The following is a 21,594-nucleotide window of genomic DNA, read 5'->3' as shown; positions in this document are numbered from 1 at the left end:
CAATAAAGAAAACTACAAATTTGACAGATCATAAGCCATGAAAAGACAAAAAAAGATGGGTTTTAGAATGAAATTTCAACTGCTTACCCTCTTTCTTGTCCAGAAACTCAGATTAAGATTGAATTAATACATGTATATATATATATATTTCAAAAAAACCCAAGAACATATTAATTCAAAACATATTATACAGTGCAATTTGGACAGCCTAACCCCAAAATATATAGTATATATATAAATAAACAACTATAAAAGTATAAATCGTAAATATTAAAAATATTTTTTCACAGTATATATAATATATAATAATATAATTAAGTCAAAAAGTATTCAATATTGGACTCATTTCGAAGGTATTAACGAGACGATTATAATGGTGTAACTTGTTAAAATAAAAATGTATTTTTTAAACATGTTTTAATTGATATACGATCATGTATGTTAATTTGATAAAAGTTTAAAATGAAATATTTAAAAGTAAATGACGTAAATTAATTAATTAATTAATTAATTATAGAGGTATAAAGTGTAAATTTAAAATTATAATTTTTAAAAAAATCGGTTGTGAGAGGGTGAGTGTATGTGAGGGGTGAGGGGGTGAAAAAGTGAGTATAAAAGGTATTTTGGTCATTTAGAATTTTAAGACTTTAAGATTTTTGCTAAATTTGTTTAATAAGATAATATAGATAAATCACTCGTAATCTCGATTCTACCAAATATGTTCAACCAAGTAGAGCAGAGTTGAAAATGAACTTTATTTGAACGCACCTCGTGAAGATATTTTTGGAATTCATGAGTAGAAGCCTTGAAATATTTGTCTTGAACTGTCTACCTCTTCATGGATCCAATTGATCAACATGTCAGTTCTCTCCTTTCATCGACATTCACATTATTCAAAATTATGCATGTTTGTATAATATCACAATTATGATGGCCCTTTAATTATTGCCCAACGTGATTGAAACACTTCATATGCACGCTCAACATCATTTCTGGCACCATTTTATTGTTGTTTGAACAACTTTTTTTTGCATCTTGTGGGCAAGAAAAATAACTTAAATATGACAGTATAATGAGATAATAAGAAATTTAATTCATCAATACAAAAACTTGTATAAAAATTTACAATAAACAAAATTAAAAAAAAATTGTTTTATAATAATTAATTTATATTGTTTTGTATCAATTTTAATTTGTATGTTTTATATATTTATTTAGAGAAAATGAAATGATTAAAATTTAATAAATAAAATAATAACAGAAAATGAATATATACATGAATATGATTTCTTATTTAAACATCTGAGTTATAATAAAAATATAAAATAATATTACAAAGACAACAAAATATTGTCTCATTCGACATGGACACTTGCTTCTTTGGCATATGGAATATGCTTACTGCACATAATATCTGGCATTAAATATTAATATATTATTTTAAAGTTAAATTATTTAATATTATTGACTTGATGAATTATTATATATATGTTATGTAAAAAAAATCACATGTGATTCACACAATTTTACTTACGATTTGAAAACGCGGCCATAGAGTTGGTTGCACACTTTTTAGCTGTTGATGTAAAATCACATATAATTTAATTGTTTTCATATTATCTTAAATAGTTGATATTTTCGTTTGATCCTCCCCCCTCCCTCTCTCTTTCTCTCTCTCTCTCTCTCTCTCTCTCTATATATATATATATATATATATATACATAGACACACGTATGTGTATGTATACATGATAGACTTCTTGTCTTAATTCTCATCTTAAAAGGCAAATTTGTTAAGAAAGATTTATGATAAACGAAGTCGATGACCAAAGTTTTCAATAAACCACCGAGACAAAAAGCGTGATCAACTTTAATAAAAATAATAAATAAATATATTATATTTAGTGTTAAAAATAATGTAATAAGTTGAAGATGAATTTTTTTTTTACGTTAAAAATTACGTTGAAATGGTCTAATTGTTTTAAATTGAAGTCGAGAAAACTCAAATAAAAACCGTCGACCTTGTATTTGTATGATAAACTAAAAAAGAAAACTATATTAATTTATTCATAAAAAAACAAAGATGGGTGGTCCTTTTCTTAAATCCAATTTAAGATAACAATAACATTCTAACTTATTTAAATTTATCCGCATATGGTTCTAAATAATGTGAGGCATGACGTGACAGTAAGGTCAAACTTTAAGTATTGGTAGTCATAGCAAGGTCATAACGTTTTTCAAGATGTAACTTATGACAACAAATTTCTATACCATATATATTATATATAAACATAAAGAAATGTTCATTTTGTGGTTTTCACTGTAAAATATCGGATAATACCTCGCATGGCTATCGAAAGATAGAGATGTATTTTCGTAATTTTTACAAATAGATAACAAATGGGTTCATATGTGAACCTGTATGATTCACATATGAACTATATGCTCATATGCAAACCCATTAATTAGTTCTTGTGTGGACAATTTAACTCATTCACATATGAATCCAGGGGTTCATATGTGAATCAATTAAATAATCCATATATGAATTAAACAGGTTTACATATGAATACATAGTTGATATGTGAATCACATGAGTTCACATATGAATCCGTTTGCCTTCTATTTATAAAAGTTACGAATCTACCCCTCTATTTTTCATATTGTTCACATCACACGAGTTCACATAAGTTATATTGGTTTCGTTCAATTTATTAATAGAGATTTGTAGGTATCACCAACTTCAATAATATTCAATATTTCAAAAAAAAAATGTCATCTTGTGACCAAAAATTTGTTCTGTACATTTATCAAAAAGTTCAATTTTTATCCATAAACAAGATCCAAATTAAGATATAAACACCATCATATGTCTTAATTTATACAAAGAGAAACCGCATAAGAAGCTTTACAGATTTAAATTTCTCTCCCTTCTTATTATGGAGAGGAACGACGCGAATCCCGGGTCTCAATTCCGATACGGGCAAACACGTTTGACCCGCAAAGTCATCTTTATCGACATCGTATTCTTGTACAACGATCTCAAGTAAAGCTAGCTCCGGGACTCTCAACGGGAAGGTGAATTCTTCGTTCCATATGGGCGTCCAATCATCTCCGATCACTCTCGTCCTCTTCTTCGCTACATCAACCGGCACTCCAACTATATACACCTAAAATTTCATCCCATTCTACTGTTAGATGTCGTTGTAAAGTGTCTTCCCTTTATACATGATACTTTTAAAAAATAATATCTTATAAAAAGAATAATGCACTACAACTAAATTGGATTTATAGGACGTCAAATATGTCTAAATATCATTATATACTATTTTTGTAACAATTGTCTCTTACATAATAAAGATGTTACAATAAGTTGATAGTACGCTTTTGGACGACCTAACAAGTTTTTAGGACATATTTAAAATAAAATATCTTATTAGTAATTTTATACGACATTATTTGAAGAAAAAAAATATCTAATAAGAACAAGTGTTATACAAAAACATGTGTTCACATGACACTTTATTTCAGAAATGTCCAAGTAGAACTTTTTAGAACGCCCAAAAATATTGTATAAACTTACTATAACATTTTTGCATAAGATACACAATTGTTTAGTCTTATAAGTAGTCTATTATTCATTCAGACATATTTGCCGTCCTGCAAAGCCGATTTTATTGTAGTAATAAGACGATGATTTAACTTTTGTATCTTATTGACTTGTCCAATGTCGTCGATAGAACTTGTTAGGTCGCCTAAAGGGTTGTTTGGTTGGTTTTCCATTAAGTCATTAGTTTGTCTATGTAGATTGGAAAGATTTTTGTTTGGGAGGGTTTTTCATGGATGGATGGAGCACTGGTTTTTATTTGGGAGGGCCAGGTTTAGAAAAAACTTGGTTTTCTGCATAAAACTCCCGCCTAAAAGCTTACAGAATAAGCCATTATCAAACAGTCATGTATAACTGACCGTATAAGCTATATGTCTCATATGTAAGCCCATTTTTGTTGTGGTTCTTGGTACTAACCTTTGCATAGAAATCTGGTGGTGAGAATGCATCAAAATGAGTCTGGCTGAAATCCAAACGCCATCCATCTCCCATATATACTTTCACCTGCAAAATCGGAATGTTGTTTATGTAGGTGTAAGGGAGGGGATCATGAAACTTGAAGATGACAAATCGATCAACGGTTTATTCGACCTTCAAAGTTGTCTTCACGGGTAATATCGCTTTCGGGTCAAATACTTCGCCATTAGGACCCTTGGTCATAAGAAACTCGGGCTTTTTAACATAACCACACCCTCCATTCGATCTGAACATCCCGTGCATCATCCAAAGTGATCTCCCATACCCCTAATTACCAAAAAAATGAGGCAAATGGCTCAAACACAAAACAAGAAACCAACAAAGCACCAACACATACCAAAGGGGTCAATTGGCCCAGCAATATCCAGATTACTAGTAGATCCTAAGACCCAACCTCGGTCAAGAGTTTCATCAAAAGTGAGGAGTATGTGTGAGTTTTGTCGTATATAAACAATATACATCCAAAAAAACGCCAACAAGTTCAACTTCACAACTCACCTGCATATTGAAGGCAACCATTTGAGCACCATGCATCCATGCCGTAAGCGGTCTAAAGTTTGTGGAGGTAACCCGTGTTCCCTTGGGGAACACCCGAAGAATATACTTTTGTGTGAATCTAGACGCAAATGAACCCTTGTTTAGTACTAAAGAATCAAACTGCTCTATTTTTCTACAGTTTAAACCTTGATGCTCTCTGTAATGAACCCTTGGTTAGTCTTTTTTAATGTAATTATGGTTTTTATTACAACAAAATGAGTTACCAAAGAGCCTTTGACCTAACGGTATAGTACGTATACAGGATTGGATGAGTCTTGCATAGCTGAGGTATGCAGGTGAAAGAATTGTGGAAGGTTTTAAGGTTTTTAATTTGACATGGGTAGTTTACCAATTTACCTGACTATATCAGTACCATAAAGACTTGCAGCTCTTTCAAGGGCTTGTTCACTCAAACTAAGTCGTTTAGCTTTCCCTGGTTCATCCATTAATGCCCTTCTTGTTCCCTTTTTCGGTTTAGATGCATGAATTGCAATGAGGTGCTTGTACTGCGGGGCCGCTTGCTGTCCAGATTTTTCGTATTCGATATCGTCGTCTTCATAGTCAACACCAAGGATTTCGGACAACCGTCGACTCCTGCTCGAGCTTGCTATCTCGTTCTCATTGTTTCTCTTGCTTGCACTGCAGCTCTCATCATCATCATCCTGATCACTGTTGCTCTGCTATTAAGAAACCAAATTGAAACAAACCAATCCACTTTAGAAAGAGTGATTAGCTTTTTCAACCATCTTACTTGGCTTCTTCATCACAAACAAACCATTCGTTTTGCAAAAACGCAAAAAAGAGAATAAGAACGAGCAAGTTTTCACAAATTATGGAAAGTAAATGCAAAAAAAAAAGCAAACCATTGTACACATATATTGGGAAGAAATGGTTCAAGTCTAGACGACGAGTGACTCTAACATGCCCCCTCCAATGGAAGCTAGATGCACCCAGATTGTCTTAGTGTCAAGAAGGGGCTAGATGGGTGAGGGGGGTAGAAGACTACAGATTGCCCCAAAGTATTGAGTCCCTAAAATGGTAGACCTTCGCTTTGATACCATGTGAGAATATGTGAAACCCCCAAATTAGTCTTCAAAATAGCCGAGGAGAGAAGAAAGGTTGCAACATATATTGAGGATAAATGGTCCAAGTCTGGAGCATGTGACATTCTGACGGTCCAAAATCATCCCATCTTGCAAAATTGTTGGTTTTTGCGACTTCACAAAAGAATGATGGTTTGTTTGCAATAAAAGATCAAGTATAATGGCTCAAAAGTTAACCACTCATTTTGGAGACAATCAAAACGATAAGTTGTTGTAAACTCACGCTGCGTTCGTCCCCCATGTACGACTCTTCTTCAGATGAATCTTTATCCAGAGACGAGCGTTCTTTGCGCGGATTCTTGGATCGAAGGTATTCTTTTGGAGGTTTTGTTGAAAGAATGATTTGATGTCTTAATGAATCAGGTGAAGGGAATTCATCTTTATCACTTGGCTTTGGGCAGTATAACATCTCCCCAAAAGTGTTTGTGACCATCTAAAAATCCATAAAAGCATGATTCAATCCTTAAAAATGGATTAAAATGTTCATAAACATCAAATGGAATTATGAAGCTAACCTCTGCAACCTTAGCCTGAAGATTTGGAGTAAGATGATCCTCTAAAGTGATAACAACAGGATACGAAGAATTTACAAAAGCATGCTCTTTAATGGACTTTAAACATTTGTGAAGTGTAACGGGAGTCGTCAGGGTCCTATTTTTCATCAAAAGTATGAACATGAAACCTTGTAAATCATAGACGTTATGTCAAAAACGAAACTTGTGTTTGGTATGTAGACGGGACTCGACATGACTGGATGGGCGATTTTGTTCCACTCATTTTGGGAGATAAAAAAGTGCATTTTGTCTCACTCAGTCTTATCCTTGTGTCAAACGTGACAAAAGTTCTATTAGTACTGTCATGTCTTGTTATACCAAGCACAACTAAAAAGTAAGAAAAGGGCATACATACCTGCCATGAAGTACTTGTATTCCATCTTTTGCATTATTAGGCCATAAATCAAGTTCTATTGCCCTAACACCTCTTTGAAGAGCCTTTATGATTGGTACTTCACTAGAATCACTGCTGAGTTGATTTCCAGTAAGGTATGAGTTATGACCAGTGTATATGAAATAATGTTGCAATGGAGCACTCATGTCATGGTGTACCTGAAATCATACACATTGTTACAAAAAACAGAACACCATACACATTGTTTGCATTTGAGGCATCGATACAACTCAACTATGATCATTAGTATGGCCATGTTCATGTCACAACTTTCAAATTTCTTGAGCAAACATTGCATTGTTCATCAAACTACACAGATCAACATCCATCAAACTATATGCATTAGTTGCAATCATTCCCTAACAATTTGCATACTTTTTCACTTAAACCATCAAGCAATTTTTGGTAAATTGAAGCTCCTGATAAGTGGGATTGACCTAAATTAGGGACATATAACCATTTCTAGCCATGAAAGCACCGATCTCAGTGTAATTTGGTAAATACTCAATGGTGGGTACTCGAAGAATCATTTCAACTCTAGAAATTACTCGAGATTCTGAACTTTCACCCTTGAAATTCCATGGCAGATGATACTAACATCAAATTGGGGGTGTCAAAATTTGAAACATAATCCTTATATCAATTGTGAAAAAATCAAGAGGAAAAGTATTGGAAAAATACCTTAGTTTGAATAGGGCCATTGAGGTCATCAAGTAGTAGATAATGGAAGAAATCGTGAATATTGAAAGCGTAGCGGGTCAAATGGGAGCGGGAATGGTTGAGAATCCGATCCATGATATCCTGGGCATCCTCCATCGTCGTCGATTCTTCTCCCTGAAACTCAATCAAGAAGCGTAAAAAAGTATCCGGCAACATCTCCGATTCGCCCATGGAATATGATTGAAAAACGTCGATCACGTCCGGCGGTGGACCCATTTCGCTGATTTTAAACTTGCGATTAAAACACCCAAACATTTTGTAATAATTATAGTTTCCCATGACATTTTTTCTTCTCCGATCACTTCGCTCTTCCTCCTGGAACATATGTGGGTTTGAAATGTATAAATCTTGTGCAGAATCTTTCGTGGGATGATATGAATTCTGGAGACGAAATCTGGAAAAAGCTTGACGAAGTGATTTGGGGATTGTTGAGGAGAGAGAGCGATGATTGTAGGGAATGGTTCTGCAATTTTGGGATTTTTTGAGGTTCGATTATTCGTTTGTTTGTTTGTTTTTCTTCATCAAATTGAAGCAATTGGATTACGGTATCACGTATATTTCCAAGTCTTTCATGCATGTCGAGATATAAAATTAAAAGTATAATTCAAGTTTGGTCCCTATACTTTAAAACTTGTATTTGATTTCTCATGTTTGTTAATTTATATCAGTTTTGGTCCTCTGTCTAATGGTCCCTAACTTTTTCTGTTAAATCCAGTTAAATAAGAAGTATTTTGGTCATTTTCACTATTGTCTTCTTTTTATACTAAAATTAAAAAAAATATTATATTTTAAATTTTAAAAAATAAAAAGAATAACCACTGCCTTTTGTTTTTTTTTTCTTTTCTATTTTTGTTTTATAATTTAAAATTAAAAAATATGATTTTTTTTTTCTAATTTTAATATAATGAAAATAAAAAAATAACAAAAATACTCCTCATTTAATTGGTCTTAATAATAACCGTAAGACAAAGAAACCAAAATCGTTAAAAATTGACAAACATAAATTTGGTCTAAAATCACAACTGATTATTTATAACAGTAAACTACAAATTTGGTCCCTGTGGTTTGTTAGTTAAAACATTTTTCGTTTCTATAGTTTTCAAATTACAATACGGTCATTATGGTTTGTAAAAACGCTCACATTTGGTCCCTCACTCTAATAGTCATTAAAAAAATCTGTTACAAAATTCTGGCTTGGTTGTCCGATGGTGAGGAAAACAACAACTTCGATGGTCAGGAAGAACATCTAAGGTGAGGAAGACGACGACTTTGATGTTGTTGATTGCTTATTTCAAACAACTTTATGTTTTTTTTAAATGCTTATCAACTTATATGGTGTTAAACCGTAGTTTTATAAAAAATGTTTGGATTAACTTATGGTTGTACTAAAACATAATAAATTGATAAACTGGATTTTAATATTTAACAAATTTTGCTTATACATGTAAAATGACCAAAAAAATACATACATATAATACCAAGTTAATTCTAATTTGGATTCCACTTTGCAAAACTTTTAAATTGGAGGAACTGGTACATGAAAAGGGGATCGAAATGGTCCATATGTGAGGAAGGAGGTGTGTGAATCTGATGAGAAGTTTATTAGGTATAGGGAAAGAAAAGGGTAAAAAAGTAAATTGTTTTCCACACCAAATAAGTTGAAATCTGATAAGTTAGAAATGAGTAACTTATCAAAAACTCATTATTACCAGTTTGGTATCATATAAACATTATTTTTTTTTCTTTCCCCATTCAAACACTAAAAACTGTTTATTACCGGTAACACATCTAAGTCAATAAGCAGTTTAAATAAACAATCTCAAACACCCCATATTATATATCTTTTTTAAAAACAAAAAGGACAGAAAAATGACAAAGAACTAAAATGCCCTCGTTTAACGGATCTTTTTAACTTTCGTTAGAAGGATGGACCAAACCCGAATATTTTTGTAAATCACAATGATCATATTATAATTTTGAAACTATAGGTTCAAAAAATGTTATAATTGACAAACCCTACATAGAGTCAGATCACTTTTTTCTTACTCTAGTCTATTTATAACAATGTGATGGAAGGAAGACCACATAACTACTGAAAATGTTTCCTTTTAAGTCCTTCAATTATAAAAATATCAAAGAAGTCCTTCAACTTAAATCTAATTTGGTTTTGTTTCATATGGGAGAAAAACGGTTACAATAAAGATGATTGGAGAAAGGGTAATGAAATCAATCATGGCAACTGAGAATGAGATTTTTTAAGGAAGAGAGTATTTCTAAAATAAATCTGATATTTTAAGGAAGATGGTTATACCTAAAAATATAAATTTGTTAACAAGTCATAAATATAACCTTTGGATGATTTGCAAAAGAATGAGTATCTCTGGCGCCGTTTACCAAACGCTTATCTGGGTAAGCACTTACCAAGTCGCGTTACCTCACCGGATGAATATGGTAAGGACCAAGAATCTTATCCGGTAAGAACGAGACAAGGACATAGAGTCTTACCCGGTAAGTGCGGGCGACAACTCTTACCACGGTAAGCACTTACCGGGTAAACTATCGCATACGATGCTGTTTTTGTGGACTAAAATCTTATCCGGTAAGTAAATAATAATGTTAAATTTTATGATAAGCACTTACCGGTCTCTCTCTCTCTCTCTCTCTCTCTATATATATATATATATATATAGGTTGGTTATTATACAACTCTTGACATTTATGCAACCAATACAACTCAATCTCAACCGTCCATTTCATTTGATTAATATGTGATTTTATAAAAGTTTTGATTATTTTCTAATATAAAGTATTGATCATAATTAATGAATCATATTCATCTTCCATTAATATTCAAATCATAATAAATGAACTCTCATTATTTCCATAAATATCTCAATTTATTGGGTTGTATTGGTTGTACAAATGCTATGGATTGTATTTGAAACAAATTATATATATATATATATATATATATAGATGAGCGTTCAAATAAAAACTTGCTCCATTTGTGTAAACCGTGTAAACCAATCTCATCTATCCATTTTCTTGATCAATGGTCAAGATTAGTTTACTTTATTTTAGGAAATTAAAAAAAAATATATATATATATATATATATTAAAAATTTATTTTATTTCAACAGTAGGGGCAAAAATGGTAAACAAAATTTAACATTTGGTAACATCCTTCTAGATATTAATGACACTATTTTCATTTTTTAAAGCAATATATTATTTTTTAACTTTAAATCACATCCATCAATAAAACATATAAAAAAATGAATATAACACACCATATTCAATTATATGGAGTGAATCGTTTTAAATTTTGAATTACATTATATGAACGAAATTGGTTTCACCATTAAAATGTTTCGGTTCACATAATTTATTTGCAACAAGACCCAGTTTCACGTTCATGAAACTTGTTTCATTTTCTTTTTCATAATTTATTTTCAAAATGCACCGGTTTCATTTTCCTTTTCATCAACAAAATGGATCAACTACACCATCAATGCAACGGTTTCACCATAAAAATGTTTTGGTTCACCTAATTTATTTGCAACATGAACCGGTTTCACGTTCATGAAACCTGTTTCATTTTCTTTTTTATAATTTTTTTCAAATTGCACCGGTTTCATTTTGCTTCTCATAAAAAAAAGATTAACTACACCATCAATGCAACGRGTTCACCATAAAAATGTTTCGGTTCACCTAATTTCTTTGCAACATGAACCGGTTTCACGTTCATGAAACTTGTTTCATTTTGTGGATTTTTTTTGTTCATCTACATTTTGATGATTTCATTCTATAATTCAATTGTTTCATCAAGACACATTTCTTGATTATAACTCATGACAATATATGAAATCCAAATTTTTAATATTTTAATATAATTAAATATTTAAATGTTACAATTTATATAATTTCTTTTATTACGTTTCCTTAATTAAGATTTATTAATAACTTTCATATTTAATAGAAAATATTGTAAATGACCGAAATACCCTTATTGATTAAATTTAATTAGGAAAAAAGAATTTTCATATTGGTCGAAATTGGTTTACACGGTTTCTTAAAAATGCACGGTTTTCATTTGAACGTGTCCCTATATATATATATATATATATATATATATATATATATATATATGGGATAGATACAATGCAAACCAAACTATTTGTTCAAATTATGAAAACCGTCGATTTCATTATTTATTTTAGTGAAAATTTTTCATGAAATTGTTTAATAAGATGAAATTGTTTCAAATAATTCATTTCATGATGAAAATGTTTTATATATTTTTGTTTTTTATACAAAAATTAAATTATTTCATGTATTTCTCATTTTAATGAAATTTGTTTATTAAAATTAATAGAATGAATGTCTATAATTGTTTGAAATGAATTATTTGAAACAATTTCATTATATTAAACAATTTCATGAAATTTTTTCACTAAAATAATCAATAAAATCGACGATTTTCACGGTTTGTACAAATGACTTAGTTTATAAAATATCCCCCTCCCACACACACACACACACACACACACACATATATATATATAAGAGAGATCAAATGCAAACCATTTATACAAATCGTACAAATGCGATTTAACTAGACATAATTTTTTTTACTTTTTTTTTAATCATGAAGGTTAATTTTTTGTGTGTGCAGGATGTTAATTATATACATTATCATTTTCATATATTAATCTTAGAAAACAAATTTTATCAAAATGAGAAATACATGAAATAGTTTCATTTTTAAATAGAAACAAAAATACGTAAAACAATTTCATCAAGAAAAGAATTATATGAAACAATTATTTGATATGATGAAATTGTTTCAAATAATTTTTTTTCCTGATGAAATCGTTTCATATATTTTTGTTTCATCTATTTCTCACTTTGATGAAATTTGTTTTCTAACATGAATATAATGAATATGATAATGTCCACAATTAACGCCATCTACAATAAAAATGATTAATCAATCCTCAAAATTAAAAAAAATTAAAAAAAATACAAATAACCCTCTCCTATATATTTATACTACATTAATAAGCATTCACACTAAACTCTTAAAGCATGAGGTATAACTTTTTTAAGCATGAACTTTGAAAAACTATGAATAACTTAACAAATGTTTTTTTATATACGGAAAATGTAACAAATAAACTCATACAACCTTTTCATTTTTTATGAATTTTGAATCCTTGACCTCTTAGAAAACTAAAGGAAGTTATTGAATAGAGGTTCATACTCTCTTCCTCCCTGTTTTCAGTTGCGGTTCTACCAGAAACTTCATCTCCTTGTTTGTTCATTATATTTTTAACCGCACCTCCACAACCAAATGTGGGTGGGTTCAGAGGTTTCTTTCATCGATCACACACACTTTTCATGAATCAAGTGTCTTTGCTACCGACGTATCGAAAGAAGATGTGTACAATTTTAGGTCAGACCGTTCTATTTTCTCCATTCTTCAACCTGCATAATCCTTGAATCAGTACTAGTTCTTTTGTAAACTTGATTGCATATGAACTTCAAATTCCTTCATATTTGATTCTACTCTTTTTCTGGTAGAGAGATGTGTGGGTAAATAAGAATTATTGTTGGTTTGTTTATAACATAAGTTAAATATGTATATACATTAAGAATTGTTTCTCCTGCCACACTCAATTTGTCGTTACTCAATTAGGTCTGTAGAAATGCTGTCATAATGAACATGTTTCCAAGTCAATCAGGTATAGCATACTGTTAACCTAAATCTTCTTTACTTTCAATTACCATTTGCTTAATTAGATCTTTCAATTACTACTTCCTTTGAGGTCTCGCTGTTTGCAGACCATGATCAAGTCTTAACCCAATTGATGTTCCGAGATCTTGGTTGTGGAATTTACCAAGAAGAACACTGTATTACTACATGGAAATTTTTATAACAAAAGATGTTCAATACTGCTTTTGGAGAGGTATGAAAAGATATAGATCCCTATTACGTGCACTAAAGGGTGTTAAAGTCTTAAAATACTAAATGATCAAAATACCCATTATACTCACTTTTTTTATTTTTTCACTTTTTCACCCCCTCCTCTCCTCATATATACTCACCATCTCACAACCGATTTTTTTTTAAATTATAATTTTAAATTTATATTTTATACTCCTATAACTAATTAATTAATTTACTTTACGTCATTTACTTTTAAATGTTTAATTTTAAACTTTTATCAAATTAACATATATAATCGTATATCAATTAAAACATGTTTAAAAAATACATTTTTATTTTAACAAGTTACACCATTATAACCATCTTGTTAATACATTTGAAATGAGTCCAATATTGAATAGTTTTTGACTTAATTATATTATTATATATTATATATACTGTAAAAAAATATTTTTAATATTTACGATTTATATTTTTATAGTTATTTATTTATATATATACTATATATTTTGGGGTTGGGTTGTCCAAATTGCATTGTATAATATATTTTAAATTAATACGTTCTTGGGTTTTTTTGAAATATATATACATGTATTAATTCAACCTTAATATGAGTTTTTGGACAAGAAAAGAGAGTAAACAGTTGGAATTTCATTCTAAAACCCATCTTTTTTTGTCTTTTCATGTCTTATGATCTGTCAAATTTGTAGTTTTCTTTATTGGTTTTGAGTATTTATCTTAAAACTCAAGTTTCTTGGTTCTTTGCTCTTGGTGTAAATCGAAYACATTTGTGGAGTCGTTTAAATATGTTGGATTTTAAATATATTAGATTTTAAACTGTCATACAAATTGTAAAATATTCTCTTATAAAACCACGTGGAACTTCAAAATCGTTAAAATTCATGGCTCCCGCCGCATTGCGCAGGTACACAACTAGTTTATTTATAAATATTTTTTATAAATTTAATGAAAAAAATTGGATAGAAATGCAACAGAAACAATTAAAATCCATATTATTTAGACTAGAAGGGTACTCGCGTAATGCAGCGAGATACATCTTGATTTTAATATGTCATTTTATTCTTTATCTCAATCGATGTTATTGTATAGTCTTATGTGATTTTGAAAAATCGATAATGTCTTTATTTTTTAATAAAATATAAATTTGAAGATATCATAAAAAATTCACAAAAATATATCGATATTAATATCAAATTAACTATTTAAATTTCCTATTTATTATGTAATTTTTTAGTTCAAATTTTTTTATTGTAATTTAATTTAGGTTTAATAACGAAGTAATTTATATTTGATTCAATAATATAATTTTTTTATAAAGATAATAATTAATTATTTTGTTAGAACTCGATAATTATTCTAATTATATTTTAGATTTTTTATATTTTAAAATAAGATGTTTATCCTCTAATTGGTTATGTTTATCTGTAGTTAGTTACGCAAATTCAAACATAAATCTTTAATAAGTTGTACTTATGTTGTAATCTTGAATTTTAAGTAATATGCATCAATATATAGTATTTCATGCATTAAAAATGATTTTTAAGAGTTTTTATCAAATATTTTATAATATAGTATAGATTATCATTGATATTACTAAAATTCTAAAATTTCAAAACCAAATTTTTTTCAAAACCATAGAAAATAAAATAAGAGTAAAATTAAATTTCAAATGGATTGATTAAACAAACATAACGGATTTAACACGAAATAGACGGAATCAATTTGAAATAAAATATATGGGGAATGGTGATAAACAGTGACATTTAAGTATAACAACCTACCCTATTTTACGCCCAACTTTATCTCAAAATTCGAATCAAAATGCTTAACCAATTTATAGATAAACTTATTTTAATATAGTATTCTAGTTTATCCTATATTTAAATGTGTTTTATCATTATTTTTATAAAATATATATTAAATAAATTATAAATTTAAATCTTAAAAGATTTTAAAAATACGAAATAAATTTTATACAAATTTTATGGCATTTGAAATTCTTTTATTTAATTATAAATACACGAAATTGACAAATGACCAAATTTGTAGTTTACTCTGATACTTTTTAATTTCTATTAAAATATTTGGTTCTCACAAAATTAGTATCCAAAACGTTATTTTACTGTTTGACGACGACGACGCCGCACTGCTTATTAAATACCCACTGTTCATCGTAGTCATCTCCGGCGATATTTAACGATTTGATGATTACGTTGTAATTTCTACCTCATTTTCTTACGGTCATTCAATTTCCGCCGCCGGCTAATTCTTCCTTGATTCACTTAACAGGTACGAATTTTCATGTTATATGCTGTTCATCAACTGTAAATCTGAATTTTTGATTCATCCACGAACTGCATGTGTAAAATGTAGAAATTTTTTAAGCATAATGACACACCAACTATATAGGTTGATCTAAGTTCAAGTGTCCTTTTGATTTGTTGATAAGTTGCGATGCTGTTATGATCTGTATTGTCATGGAGACAAATGGTGTGTTGCAATGCTGTTAAACCCTAGTTTGTATGTATGGTATAAACTGCTAATGCATTCACTTTTGATGCAATTTTTGCGGTAATACTGTATCGGTTTTTAACAACTGTTATATGAAAATCATTTATTCCCAATTTCTCGACCAGATATTTGTAGATTTCTATTGTAAAACAAGTGTTCTTGATACTAAAAGTTATAATTTGGTGTTGTTAAGTAACATTGCATCTGAATTTTTTAATCCATCGTTTTAAATTTTGATTTATGCACAAATGCAAGAACAGTAAATAGAATGTTTTTAAGCAGATTAGTTTAATCATATGTATATATAAAATCAATTTAATGTTCAACTTTCTAGTTTATTCATCTTTTTTTGAATTTTTAATGACCTGCCATTCATTAGAATTTTTGAATCAGAACAAAAATGTTGAGTTCTAAGGGAGATGGAAATGGTAATGGTGGAGAAGGCAACACCATCCCCAATCTGAAGAAACGATCTTGTGGATGTGTGAAAGATGATTTCTTACCAGAAGAATCATTCAAGAGCTGGTCAAATTATGGAAAAGCCTTACTTCAAACTAAAACACGTCTGAAAGACCGTTTTCTGGCAAGATCATCGGACCAACTTGAACTTAATGATATGAGAGCTCGAAGCCAGAACGAAATGAAGAAAACCCTCAATTGGTTCGATCTCATTTGGTTCGGTATCGGAGCGGTCATGGGTGCCGGAGTTTTCGTCCTCAGCGGTGAAGCTGCCCACGATTTAGCCGGTCCTGCTCTTCTCTTGTCATATCTTATTTCCGGCTTTGCAGCTTTACTCTCTGTCCTCTGTTACACCGAATTTGCAGTCGAACTTCCGGTGGCCGGCGGCTCATTTGCTTACCTGAGAGTTGAGCTTGGTGACTTCATAGCTTATATTGCCGCCGGAAACATCCTCTTAGATTACGTTGTCGCCGGCGCCAGCGTCGCCCGTTCCTGGACGTCATATTTCGCAACATTATGCAACCATGATCCCGATGATTTCCGGATAAACATTACCTCTCTAACCAAGGGTTTCAACCACTTAGACCCGATTGCAGTCGGCATCTCGATGATCATTTGTGTAATTGCATCATTCAGCATCAAGGGTTCATCGAGGTTCAATTCAATTGCGACCATAACCTACATGACTTTAATGGTGTTCATACTCGTGGCCGGAGCTACAAAGGCCAACACCTCCAATTTCCAACCGTTTTCCCCTTTCGGTCTTCGGGGTGTTTTGAAGGCTTCGTCTGTGCTTTTCTTTGCATACGTTGGGTTCGATGGGGTTGCGACGCTTGGAGAAGAAACCAAGAATCCGGGGAGAGATATTCCGGTCGGGCTAGTCGGATCGATGATGGTTGTGATCACGATTTATTCACTTCTAGCGACCGTGTTGTGCCTGATGCAGCCGTACAACCAAATCAACCGAGATGCACCCTTCTCCATTGCATTCCAAGCTGTTGGAATGAATTGGGCGAAATATATAGTTGCTTTAGGTGCGTTAAAAGGAATGACCACGGTTCTGTTGGCTAATATCATCGGTCAAGCTCGGTATTTCACTCACATCGCTCGAACCCACCTGGCTCCACCCATTCTTGCGGTGATACACAAGAATTACGGCACACCCATGACTGCCACCATCGTCATGACCGCCGCAAACTGCCTCGTCGCGTTCTTCACGAGCCTTGATATCCTGGCGAACCTTCTTTCAATCGCCACTCTCTTCATTTTCTCCCTGGTGGCAATTGGGTTGATCGTGAGACGATACTACTCGACTGGGGTGACGTCAGATTCCGACAGAAACAAGCTGATCGCGTTACTGAGTCTGATCATATCTTCGGCTATCGGGCTTTCGATTCTTTGGGCATTGAATGTGAACTTTTGGGAAGGATACGTGATTATGGGTGGGGTTTGGTTTTTTGCCACTTTGGGCCTTCAGTTGACGGTGAAGCAAGCCAGAAAGCCGAAGCTGTGGGGGGTGCCGTTGGTTCCATGGCTGCCGTCGGCGAGCGTTGGTGCTAATGTGTTCATCATGGGCTCGATTGATGGAGCTTCTTTCTTGAGGTTTTTGGTGTGGACTGGTTTGCTGCTTGTGTACTACTTTTTTATTGGGTTGCATGCTTCTTATGATGCATCGAAGGATGATACGAAATTGGTGGTTAATGGCGGTGGAGGTGGCGGAGGAGTGTCGGCAACTTCTGAAGCTGTGGAACTGAGAGCAATAAGCACTAGAAGCACATGAGTTGTCGGTATGTTTACAGTATTGGTCATCTCTATTAATAGTTTTTCTTTTTCTGAAAATCCTAAGTTTACAATGGCATGTAAGTGCAGTACCACCACCATCAGCAGCCATGCCGCCACCATTGTAATATTTGAACAAAGTCGTTTTATCCCTTGGACTGTTGATACTAGTTGCTCGTAATGACTACCATGACTTACGTGACCCTTTCACACACGTTTTTGGTAACTGGTGGTAGAGACTTTTACTTGGTTAATGCGTATCGGATAAGAGATACTTATCATCAATCTTACTATGCGTTTTTGATGACCAAGAATCTTAATAATCTTAAAAGATTACTCGATCAACGTACTACATGAATTAAGGAAGTAATCCAAAACATATTAAAACGCTATATGTCTATATACACACACACATAAATTAAATTGGTTGAGGGGTGATAATGCACAAAGGACCCATTATTTCAACCGAACATAGTTCTAGTCCCGCACCAGTCATTCAAGCCTAAAACTGTCTCCATTCTATAAGGCGTAAGAGCATCTCAACAAATTATCGAAAATCAAGAAAATGGAAATTTTGGACAATTTTTTGTTCCAATAGATCCAAAAGTTTCCTCAAAACAAAGAAAATAGGAGAGAAAGTGTAATATTTTTCAAATTTGACGAATTCTCGTAAATGATTACCGTGCAACAATTTTCTATTATATTTCATCAATGAAAAAACTTGAAATTAAATGTTTTAGAATTTATTTTCTTTTGGATTTTCGATTTTTCCATTTGAACTTTTTTTCGAAAAATGGTGCCGAAATCTAACAGAAGAATTGTTTTTTTTGTTGAAGGATAAATGTGTTATCGTCAAGATGATATGACAATAGAGATAGACATATTAGAGTTAGATTAAAATGATGTATATCATGGTTATCTCTTTGTAACACCTTCCTATTTAAAGGGATTATGTTTAATGAGAATGAACAGTTTTTTCGATTCTGATTTTTCCACAACATGTTATCGACACGTAAACTCATGCATTAGCCCCCGTAAGTACCATTGATGACCATCACTAAACGGTTACTCAGTTTGCTACCGTTGCCATCCTACACTCCAGGAGTCAACACTATAATTTATTTTGATGAGTAAGATTTTAGTACATCAAAACATATTGAATGCAACAATTTACCAGGTAAGCGCTTACCTGGGTAAGAGTTGTAATCTTCACTTAACGGGTAAGACTCTCCATCGTTCTCATCCAGTAAGATTATTGGTCCTTGTCATGTTCATCCGATAAGGAAATTTATTTGGTAAGCACTTACCAAATAAGCGTTTAGCAAACGACATCAAATCCACGCTATATGTATTTAATTTTTGTATATGGATTTCTTAGTGACGAATGACGAGGGTTCAAAATATCATGATCGTTAATTTCTTTAATATTAGATTATGCATTTATTTTCTCATAAAAAATACAATTTATGATCTCACTATGATTTTTTATTATTATATGTTTTCTTTATTATGTCAATCTAAAAAAAACTGTATGAACCACGGTAGATAAGAACCCTAATATCTAAACACTAGAGAAATAGAAACATAAATCAAAACTTGTAGATATACTTAACTGGAATCAAGGACCATAAAACTTGTATTGGAATTCATACACACACTTTTTCATTATTAATAGAGATGGCCAAATGGGTCAAGCCCAAGACCGATTGGGACTGGTTTAAGACCGCTGATTAATGACATGTTATGGTTTTCATCCAAAAACAAGGCCTGGTCCGAGACCGGTTTAGGACCCGTTATAGGCCTAGCCTAGGATCGACCCGATTTTTTCTTCTCCAGAAAAATAGTATTTTAAATGTATTTGATTGAAAATCAAATTACAAATTTACAATAAAACATATTTTTAAGTGTATTTGCTTAAAAACCAATTATAAAACTACAATAAAACATATTTTTAAGTGTATTTGATTGAAAACCAATTATTAAACTATAATAAAACGTATTTTTTAAGTGTATTTGATTGAAAACCAATTATAAAACTACAATAAAACATATTTTTTAAGTGTATTTGATTAACCAAATTAGATATTTTAAAGTGTTTAGAATAACATTAAAGTATTTTAAAAAATTTATCAAAAAGAAATTTAAAAAAGTTATAAAAAGAAAATGTTTTTAAAATATAGGACTGGTTTGGGCACGACCAGGGATCGGGACCGGTTAAAAGTACCCTTAACCGGGCCTTAGTATTCTCGACTAGACCGAGACCGGTCCGGATTGTTACTGTTTCAGCCCAGGACCGATTTAGCTTCGATCCGGGATTGGTTTTTAGCCATCTCTAATTATTAATTACAAATGATCTCCTTGTACCAGTGAAAGTGGATTATATATAAATATCCAATCAATTATAACCAAGAATCTTAGAGATTCAAGATGAACCACAAAGATTGAACCATGTTGAACATGTTTTGAATTGATAAGCTTAATCGGTAAGAACTAAAGTTAAGCAAAAGTTTTTTTTTTCTTCTTCTAATAAGGGTCTGTTCGGTAACAGCTTAATGAGCTGTATAACATGTGTGGCTTATTCTGTAAGCCATACATTGTTGTTCAGAAGTGGCTGATTAGGTCATAAATAGACTTATTCGCTCAGTCGGGTAAAGAGAGTCATATACATACAACCCTTTCATTTTCCATCCCTACCCCTTCCCCTACTGATTAAAAAAAACTCACCAACACCTCTATTGGTCGATCTAAAAATAAAGAAATCTCAATGAACTATGAGAATGCATATGAATTAATGGAAAAAATCATCCATACTCATTGATGATGTATTTGCTTATACTGTTGCTCATGAGATCATATAGCAGGATGACATCAAACCACGCTCAGTTGAAGAATATTAACAAATAGTAGATTGGCCTAAATGGAATGAAGCAATCGAGGAAGAACTAGATTCTTTGGCAAAGAGACATGTGTTTGGTCCAGTAGTGCTAACCCCACGAAGTGAAAAGTTTGTTGGATATAAATGGGTCTTTGTTAGAAAGCAAAATGAGGATAATGAAGTCATAAGATATAAGCCTTATGGCGCAAGTCTTCTCACAATGCCCTGAAATTGACTATGAGGAGACATACTCCCTAGTAATGGACGTAATGACATTCCCCTATCTAATTAGCGTAGTAGTTTCAGAAGGATTGGAAATACAACTTATGGATGTGATTACTGCATATCTCTATGGGAATCTGTTGATCCTCTCTCTCAGTGATTTGATGATAATCCCTTTTTCCTTTCGATGTATTTCTGTATCTGTAATTTCAGTTCCAGCGATCATACACTGAGCTTGTTCAGTGATCGCTGAAGAACTTGTTTTGAAATTCATTCAGAGACAACGATACTTCAAGGAAACAACACTCACACCAAAGATCCTTCAGCAAACGTCGAAGACTGAAACTGAAGATTAGAGACTGGCGCGTACGTGATCTGAAGCGGT

At 31.8% G+C, this 21,594-nt stretch overlaps 2 protein-coding genes across 10 annotated transcripts; one reads left to right on the top strand and one right to left on the bottom strand.

Moving 5' to 3' along the window:
• Window positions 1-2,859: 2,859 nt before the first annotated feature.
• Window positions 2,860-7,715, bottom strand: LOC112524597 (phosphoinositide phospholipase C 6-like). Of its 9 annotated transcripts, none has more exons than XM_025134492.1 (10): window positions 7,353-7,670; window positions 6,633-6,829; window positions 6,239-6,374; window positions 5,947-6,156; window positions 5,261-5,300; window positions 4,978-5,173; window positions 4,582-4,699; window positions 4,198-4,350; window positions 4,024-4,110; window positions 2,860-3,169 (listed from the first exon to the last, which is right to left on the bottom strand). In XM_025134492.1, the coding sequence occupies exons 1-10, from the start codon at window positions 7,668-7,670 to the stop codon at window positions 2,879-2,881; spliced, it is 1,746 nt and encodes a 581-aa protein (XP_024990260.1). In that variant the 3' UTR covers window positions 2,860-2,878. The 9 variants fall into 9 exon arrangements, with proteins under 9 accessions (XP_024990260.1, XP_024990262.1, XP_024990261.1 ...); XM_025134494.1 differs by having other exon boundaries at window positions 5,264-5,300; XM_025134493.1 differs by having other exon boundaries at window positions 5,261-5,297.
• Window positions 7,716-16,274: 8,559 nt separating this feature from the next.
• On the top strand, window positions 16,275-18,113 carry LOC112524782 (cationic amino acid transporter 1-like). The gene has a single exon (XM_025134734.1). It carries the CDS (start codon window positions 16,275-16,277, stop codon window positions 18,111-18,113), a length of 1,839 nt encoding a protein of 612 aa, XP_024990502.1.
• Window positions 18,114-21,594: the final 3,481 nt, after the last annotated feature.

Source organism: Cynara cardunculus (genome assembly GCF_001531365.2).
Source record: "Cynara cardunculus var. scolymus isolate 2C chromosome LG 13, CcrdV1, whole genome shotgun sequence".
Classification (NCBI taxonomy): domain Eukaryota; kingdom Viridiplantae; phylum Streptophyta; class Magnoliopsida; order Asterales; family Asteraceae; genus Cynara; species Cynara cardunculus.
Note: the sequence above shows the minus strand (reverse complement) of the source record. Positions and strands in the feature narration are given on the sequence as shown.

What these genes read in the sequence shown, in the direction of transcription:
- LOC112524782 (XM_025134734.1), top strand. Translation starts at nt 16,275, where the DNA reads ATGTTGAGTTCTAAGGGAGATGGAAATGGTAATGGTGGAGAAGGCAAC.
- LOC112524597 (XM_025134488.1), bottom strand. Translation starts at nt 7,715, where the DNA reads ATGTTCCAGGAGGAAGAGCGAAGTGATCGGAGAAGAAAAAATGTCATG. An exon ending in ATACAAGTACTTCATGGCAG is followed by an intron (nt 6,375 to 6,632) that starts GTATGTATGCCC and finishes GATGAAAAATAG; the next exon opens with GACCCTGACGACTCCCGTTA. An exon ending in CCGTGAAGACAACTTTGAAG is followed by an intron (nt 4,111 to 4,197) that starts GTCGAATAAACC and finishes CCGATTTTGCAG; the next exon opens with GTGAAAGTATATATGGGAGA.